This window comes from Calidris pugnax, unplaced genomic scaffold (assembly GCF_001431845.1).
Source record: "Calidris pugnax isolate Ruff unplaced genomic scaffold, ASM143184v1 scaffold17, whole genome shotgun sequence".
In the NCBI taxonomy this organism is placed as follows: domain Eukaryota; kingdom Metazoa; phylum Chordata; class Aves; order Charadriiformes; family Scolopacidae; genus Calidris; species Calidris pugnax.
In genome coordinates this window covers 12957059-12965154 of record NW_015090794.1, presented here as the reverse complement: position 1 = coordinate 12965154, position 8096 = coordinate 12957059, and the positions used below count along the sequence as shown (strand labels likewise).

General features: G+C 65.1%; 1 protein-coding gene across 1 annotated transcript in view; it reads left to right on the top strand.

Moving 5' to 3' along the window:
• The window catches only part of TFAP4 (transcription factor AP-4 (activating enhancer binding protein 4)), a 23299-nt gene extending 15242 nt beyond the window's left edge, over positions 1–8057 (top strand). Inside the window, exons 2-8 of the mRNA XM_014936219.1 lie at positions 3521–3678; positions 4046–4282; positions 4815–4913; positions 5424–5594; positions 5871–6008; positions 7446–7604; positions 7724–8057. Of these exons, the coding sequence (XP_014791705.1) occupies positions 3521–3678; positions 4046–4282; positions 4815–4913; positions 5424–5594; positions 5871–6008; positions 7446–7604; positions 7724–7918 (1157 nt within the window). The 3' untranslated portion in view covers positions 7919–8057. The remainder of the gene's footprint in view (positions 1–3520; positions 3679–4045; positions 4283–4814; positions 4914–5423; positions 5595–5870; positions 6009–7445; positions 7605–7723) is intronic.
• Positions 8058–8096: the final 39 nt, after the last annotated feature.

Below are 8096 nucleotides of genomic sequence, written 5' to 3'. Positions count from 1 at the left end.
GGGTCGCGGCCGGGGCTGCCGGGACATGTAGTGCGGGGAAGGCGGCGGCGGCACAAAGCCCCGGCGACACGGCGCGGGTGGGAGATCAATGGCGGGGACACCCCCCCACCACCACCACCCCAGTCCCACTCCTTCTCGCCCCGGCTGGGGGAATAGGGACGCGGAGCCTCCGGGCCGGCGGGGCCTGGCGGGGAGGCGGCGGGTTGTGGGCCCCGGCCACGCGTGGAGGAGGCGGGGGAGAGGGGGGGCGGCACAGGCCCCGCGGGGCCATGCGGGGCGGCCCCCGCCGCTACGGGACCCGCGGGGCGGCACAAGGCCCCTCGCCGTGGGGCGGGCCTGAGCGGCCGGGCCCTGCCGCGCATGGGGGGCGGCCCGGGCCCCGGGGGGGCCTGTGGGGCAGCTCAGGCTTCTGTGGGTGCCCTGTGGGGCAGCTGAGGCCTGTGGGGCCCTTGTGGGGTTCCTCTGTGGTCCCCGTGGGGCAGCTTAGGCTCCTGGGGTCCCTGTGGGTGCCTTGTGGGGGCTTTGTGGGGTTCCTCTGTGGTCCCTGTGGGGCAGCCTTAGGCTCCTGGGGTCCCTGTGGGGCAGCTGAGGCCTGTGGGGTCCCTGTGGGGCAGCTCGGGCTCACAAGGTCCCTGTGGGGCAGCTGAGACCTGTGGGGTCTTCGCGGGGTCCCTGTGTGGTCCCTGTGGGGCAGATCAGGCCAGTGGGGTCGCTTTGTGTGGTCCCTTTGTGGTCCCAATGGGGCAGCTCAGGCCTTTGGGGTCTCCCCGTGGGTTCCCTATGGGGCAGCTCAGGCCTTTGGGGTCTCCCTGTGGTCCCTATGGGGCAGCCCACAGCAGCCAGGCCCCACTACTCCTGTGGGGCAGCCCAGGCCCCTCCAGTCCCAACCCTTCCGTGGGGCAGCCCTGCCCCAGCACACACGTTTCCTCCCCCCCGGGGCCAGCCCTGCCCCACAGGGGGTGCCCACGGCCCTGCCCCATCTCCCTGCCGCCCCACAGACTCACCTGGGGTGGGGGGCGCTTGGGGGATGCCCACACCTGAGTCCCCCAGAGGGGTTGTGGCTGTGGGGCAGGGACGCAGGGCAGTGGGGTGGCTTTGCTGGGTCCCCCCTACATCAGTCGCTGTGGGCCTGTGGCCTGGAGTGGGAGGGCAACCGCCTGGGGCAGGGAAATGTGGCTGTCCGGCTTGGGGTGGGGGGGCTGCGTGGCCCCACATTCCCCCCAGGTGTGGGGCAGAGCTCTGGGGGAGCCTCACTGACTTTCCACTGCCCCGAGCTCGGGGATGTCCTGCTTGTGAGCCTGGTGTGCTCGGGGCCACCCTGCGTTCCAGCAGGAGCTTAGGGACACTCTGCCCGTGAGCTCGGCCACCTTGAGGGTACCCTGACTTCGAGCTTAGGGACGCCCTGCCTGCAAGCTCAGGAACGCCCTGCCTTTGAGCTCCAGGAGCTTGGGGACACCCTGCCTATGAACTTGGGGACACCCAGCCTGCAACCTCAGGGACAGCCCGCCCTCGAGCGTAGCAGGCTGGGGGATGCCCTTCGTGCAAACTCGGGGATACCCTAACTGTGAGCTCAGGGACACCTTTGCCTGTGACCTCAAGGACCTCAGGGACACCCATGCCCCCTCTGCCCACCAGCACGAACCAGAGCACTGGTTGTGGGCAGTGGCAGACAGGAGTGGGCAGAGTGGGGCACCCACCACGGCCCCACTGAGCCCCCAGCCTCCTCACCGGGCAGCAGCAGCGGCTCCGACACCCCCGTGGGTTTGTTTCCCTTGAGGTCTGGGCCGGTGTGACATCCCCACTGGGCTGTGCCAGGGGCTGCCACGCCACCAGAACAGGGTGGACCAAATTCTACTTGCCCGACCCAGACCCCACGGCACTGACATGGGGCTGGGGGTGCCTTGGGGGCTTCTCTGCCGTGCCAGAGCTCCGGTAGGTGCCATCTGCTCCCCACACCTCTGTCCTGCCCCGTCCTGGGTGGCGCTGGGTGCCGGGCCAGCTTCTGAATCCATGGTTTCTTCTCCCCCTTTCCGCCTGTAGCTGTCACTTCTTGGGTCTCTCCCCAGGAAGAGCTGCTGGGGCAGGTTGCGGGAGCTCTGCCGGTGAGGAAGCAGGCTCTTCCTCCTTCCCTGGTAGTTAAGAAACCGCTTCCGCGCTGCCCGGTCCTGGGCCTCTCTGTCCCATTCCCCTTGAGTGGCCAGGGCTGGTGGTCAGACATCCCGGAGTGGCCACCTCCCTGTCCCCGCCAGACGTGGCTGTGCCAGGGGACAGACCCTGCCCATACAAAGGGATGGCGTCCCCAAGACCTGCCAGCGTTGGCATGTTTGGGGGATGAGTTTGGGGCTGGATTTTGGCAGGAGCAGGGAGGCAGGCGATGGCCACCACTGGATGGGAACCCTGTGCCACCATCTCACCATCCCAGCTCTTGCTCCATGTGGCAGACAGCTGCTCCCTGTGAGTGGGGCAGACCCCCAGGCACCCACCCCAGCTCCGTGCCCCCCGGGACGCCCATTGGGAGCTGCACAGGAGGGATCTGGTGCAGTGGGTGCTCAGCACCAGCCTCAGGAAACCCAGGATGCTGCCTTGGGAAAACATCTTCTTGGCCCCCTGGGTTGAGCTGGGATCCTTCTCCCTCCCTCTAGGATGAGTGGGGATCCTTCCCCATGGCTCTGGGCTGAACTGGGATCCTTCTCCCTCCCTCTAGGATGAGTGGGGATCCTTCCCCATGGCTCTGGGCTGAGCTGGGATCCTTCTCCATCCCTCTAGGATGAGTGGGGATCCTTCCCCATGGCTCTGGGCTGAGCTGGGATCCTTTCCTGTCCCCTTGGGATGCGCTGGGATCCCTTTCCTAGCCCCTTGGGCTGAGCTGGGATCCTTCCACATTTCCCTGGTATGCACTGGGATCCTTCCCCATCCCTCTAGGCTGAGCTGGGATCTTTCCCTGTCCCCATGTATCTCAGAGCCCTTGGCTTTGCCATTTTGACCCCAGGGCTCCGAAACCTTTGTGGTTCCTCCATGGCCTCGCCAGGAGGGCAGGAAAAGCCCAGTGCTGGCAAGGTGGGACAGTCCCATCTCCTCATCCCGGAGCCGCTGGGTACCTGGGGGAGAGGCCAAAGCCCATCTTATCTCTCCTCGTGCCGTCAGCCCGGCCCGTGTGTTTAGTCTTCGGTCCTCGCCGCATCCCTGGCGCCGGCCACTTGACTTGCAGCCAAAGGGTGCTGGGTGCTTGCCTGCACCCTGGAGAGAGTGGCTGCTGGTGGCAACGGGATGGCCAGCAGCATGGCAGGGGCTGCCAGTCACCTTGGTTTGGCCTAACAAGCAGCTATCACCCCAGCCCTTGGCTTATTAATTAATTGCCGGTGCTGGCCACTGCCTGGTGGGCTCCCTGTGATGCAGAATCCTTACCCAGATTCGGTTGCCCTGCTCCCTGGGCTGTCTCAGGGAAGAAGCGGGGTGTGGGTGAAGAAGCTGGACCCCCACGGCCAGTGGTGGGCTTTGCTCGGGTGCCCTGGACCCACAGGTGTTGGCCTTGGCTGGCCAAAGCCCTCCCCGCCACCATCCCCGCTTGCTGCCGGCGGCGTCTCCGGCTCCGGGAGGCATTTCCCGGCCCATCTGTGGGGCGAGGGCGCGGGGGGCGAGGAGGCGGCGGCAGGAAACAGGCGGGAGCTGCGGCTTGGGGTGGGACGGGGGCTTCTCTGCTGGGAGCTGTCATCTGGAAGCCATCAGCGGGGCGGGAGGGAGGGAGCCGCCTTCCCGGGGCCACACACGCCGGCCGGCCCTGTGGGGACCCAGCCGGCCGACCTACAGCCTCCCTCGCCCACCCGGGGGTCCCTGCCCTGTCCCCTCCACTCCCCTCGCCCGGGCTTGCCATCGGCGCTGGTGTTGGGCAGCCCATGTCCGAGTTCTCCAGGGCCACCCTTCGGTCGATGCATCCCCTGGAGCTTTGGATATGGGGCTGGAGAAACCCACCCACCCGCTTCCGTGCTCACCATCATCTCCTCCGTGTTTCCCATCCCTTTGGTGGCTCGGCGTTGTGATTGCAAAGCAATGGGGGGGCAGGGTGGGGGGCAGCAGGGGTGCAGTCCCCTCCTCCCTAACCCCGTGCCTCTCTCGCAGCTTGGCCAACATCCCCTTGACTCCGGAGACCCAGCGGGACCAGGAGCGTCGGATACGCAGGGAAATCGCCAACAGCAACGAGAGGCGGCGGATGCAGAGCATCAATGCTGGCTTCCAGTCTCTGAAAACCCTCATCCCACACACGGACGGGGAGAAGCTCAGCAAGGTGAGCGGGACGTCACCGGGGCCACCATGACGCGGGGTGCAGGCGCTGGTCCTGCACGGAGAGGTTTTCATCGGTGCTTATCAGGGCAGGGAGAGTAATTGGGGATATTTGCATGTATTAATCCACTGATGGAGGTGTCTCCTGGAGAGGTCTCCTCGGTGGGAGTGGGTGTGCATCGCAAACCTGGTGTCCTGGGGTGGGCTGGGTGCATGTGACAGCACCCCATACCCCAGGAGCAGGGTGGCATATGCCCGGGTGATGAGGTGGCCCCACTGCAGAGGGGAGTGGGGCGAGGAGGGGGCTCTCAGCAGCCAGTTGGCTTCCTGAGATGGGTGAACTGGAAGTTCACCATGGTGGAGAACCCAGGGGAGACCTGGGAGTGAAGCAAACCTTGGATGGAGACACCGGGGCTGGGCGAGGAGTGGTGCTGTTGTCTCCCAGGCAGGGAGGGAATCGGCACGGGGTGGGGGGAACCTTGGGGGGACACCAGAGTCTCTCCTGCCTCAGCGTCTCCCTCCTGGCTCTCCTGCAGGCGGCCATCCTCCAGCAGACAGCCGAGTACATCTTCTCCCTGGAGCAGGAGAAGACTCGGCTACTGCAGCAGAACACCCAGCTCAAGCGGTTCATCCAGGTAGGGCCTGCCTGTGCACCCCAGGGATGGGATGGGATGGGACAGTCCCAGTTGGCCATGGAGGGGGTGTTGTTGCTGTTCTTGGTGTCAGGCAAGACCCTCTGTCCTAACAAAGTGGGGGATGGAGATGTTCTGCACCTTCCTGGCTGGGCAGGGGAGCCCAGTTCAACCTGGCACCCCTTATCTGGCAGGGGGAGAGGGGCTGGGGACCCGTTTTCCATTTGGGGTACAGCCTGGTGGCAGCTCTGGCTCTGGGGTGGCCTGGTTCAGCCACCCTGGGTGTCTTGGTGTGAGAAACGGGCTTGCGCAAGGCTGGGAGGGTGAGGACCAGGACAGTGGGCACACACAGGGCGCAGGAGCCTGTCTATCCCCAGGTGCTGCCAATGTCCCTGGGGAGCCCCTTCCCTGCTGGGGGGTGGCTGAGGGGTTGGCACCACCCAGACATGGTCTAGATACTGGGGAGGGCGTCAGGGCTCGTCCCTGTCCCCTGACACCACGTCCCCACGGCAGGAGTTCAGCGGCTCCTCCCCGAAGCGGCGACGGGCGGAGGACAAAGACGAAGGGATCGGTTCGCCGGACATCTGGGAGGACGAGAAAGCTGAGGACCTGCGGCGGGAGATGATCGAGCTCCGGCAGCAGCTGGACAAGGAGCGCTCGGTCCGCATGATGCTGGAGGAGCAGGTGAGGCCGTGCGGGGCCGGATGCGGCTGCGGCGCTGCGTGGCACCACGCTGGCCATGCCCGGGCCGGGCTCGCCCTCTAGTGGGCTCTGCCATGGCTGTGCTGCAGCCCCCAGGGGACAACGGGTCATCTGCTGCGGCCACCTCTTCTCCACACTTGGCCACGGGCCCTCCCCACCCCACGGGGACCCTGCCTGGTGTGATGCGGGGTGGGGGGTTGCCATACCGGGAGCAGGCTGGGCTCCCCACTGACGTGTTGGGGCTCTCTCGGCCGGCAGGTTCGCTCCCTGGAGGCCCACATGTACCCCGAGAAGCTGAAGGTGATCGCTCAGCAAGTGCAGCTCCAGCAGCAGCAGGAGCAGGTGAGGTTGCTGCACCAGGAGAAGCTAGAGCGTGAGCAGCAGATCCGAACACAGGTGAGTGCGCGGATGCCGCTGTAGCCCACCCACAGGGACACCCCAGTGACTCCCCCCCCCAGAGGTGCAGCTGGGCCCACAGGTGGTGAAACACGGGGGGTTGGTGCAGTTCATTGATGTGCTTGGCACCTCCCATCCCTTAGGACTGGCCAGGAGGGACAGTGGTGTCTCAGCAAAGCTCTCACCCTGAGGGAATTGGGAAAGGATCAGCACACAGACCCCCCCCTAAGTGCTCGGGGGGCTGTGCTATGGAGACCCCGTGTTTCAGTTGGTTGTGGCTTGGACTGTGATGTGGTGGTGTCCAAGCAGCTCTGTTCCCTGGCACAGAGGGTTTTTTATGGGCAGGGATTCAGCCTGGCTCTAGCAAGCTCATGGCTTTCCAAGGCTGTGCTGGGAGGATGCTTAATGTGGCTACCCCTGACTTGCCCCCACCCCATGGTGGCATCTCCCTCCCCACTGGGCACGGGTGGAGAGCAGCTCCCACTCTGGCGAGCCGTGGTCCTGCTCTGACTCCTGTTGGCCACGTTTCCTTGCCCTCGGTCCATGAATGGGCATCTGTCCCATCCCTGGGTGATGCCCACAGTCGTGATGGCACCACCGCCAGCGCTTTGTGCAGGTCACACTCCCCGTGCCACAGCGGGTGGTTTGCAGCAGCACGGAGACCAACGCCATCTCTGGGGTTCACCTCTCACTGGGCGACTCCTGCTGAGTTTTGGGGACCCTCCCAAACTGTTCCCTGGCACCCACCAGGCTGGGAATGGGGAGTGGGTGAGCTGGCAGGGGGACTGCAGGGACGGGAGCCTTCAGTCACAGTCGGATTTGCCAACGGTGGGGGGAAGCCTCGGGCCAGCCTGGTGCGGCGAGGAGGCGAGCGTGGTGCTCGCACCCGGTCCTTGCTCCCTGCCACCCTCCAGCTCAGCCTGGGGAGCTTTAAAGGGAGGGAGAAAAACCAGCTTCCTCCCTCCTTTGGCTTCCGCCGAGCTGCATCCCTGCAGGATCCCTGCCGGCCACCTCCCGGGGAAGTTCAGCCTATTTTTAGGTGAACTCTCCTTAGCCTCCTGCTAGGGCGGATCTTCCCATCCGCTGTTTCCACCAGGATCTCCGAGGGGTGCGGCGGGTTCCCGGCTGCGCAGATGGAGGCGATGGGAGGGCTGGCACTTGGCTCTCCTGCCTTAAAAAGCCCAAATCTTTCCCGCTTCGGGATAGGGGGAATCCTTGGCGTTTGGCTCTGCCAAAGCTAAAGAGATGGCAGCTTTTGGTTGCCATCCTCCCGTGTCTGTCTGGGATGGGTGAACTGGACCAGCCGAGCTGCTGCTTATGGGCTCTGGAAGGAGTTTGGGGTCCACAAAGAAGTGTGATGTTCTCCCCGTCGCCGCCATGCCCAGATCTCTCCTGATTGGGGTTGGTTTTGTTATTTTTTTTTGCTTCCCTCCCCAGCTCCTGCCATCACACGCTCCCCCAGCGCCCACCCACCACCCCACCGTGATCGTTCCAGCGCCGCCTCCCTCCCATCACGTCACCGTGGTCACCATGGGCCCGTCCTCGGTCATCAACACAGTCTCCACGTCCCGGCAAAACCTTGACACCATCGTTCAGGTAAGGAGGGTGGACCGCAGGGGGGAGGCTTTTGTGTGGGGAGGGTGTCCCTAAAACCCCACTGGACGTATCGGAGGGGGACCCACGATGTCCTGACGGGCGGTGGTTGCCCTCGGCAGGCGATCCAGCACATCGAGGGGACGCAGGAGAAGCAGCTGCAGGAAGAGGAGCAGAGACGTGCCGTCATCGTGACGCCGGCCCGCGCCTGCCCCGAGCCCTCCGCCTCCGACACCGCCTCCGACACCGAGGGCAACGACAGTGACTCCATGGACCAGAGCAAAGAAGAGCCCTCGGGGGATGGGGAACTGCCCTGACACCCCCCGGCCGGCAGCTGGGGAGGGGAGCCGGGGCGGGGCGGGGGGGAAACGTCAGAGAATATGCTGAAATTTTTAAAAAATACAACGCGATTTGGGTCTCTTTTATGACCTTTTTCCAATACTGTAAAGCAGAGCGCTAGAAGCAGGCAAAGGTCACCCTTCAGCTCCTGGGGGG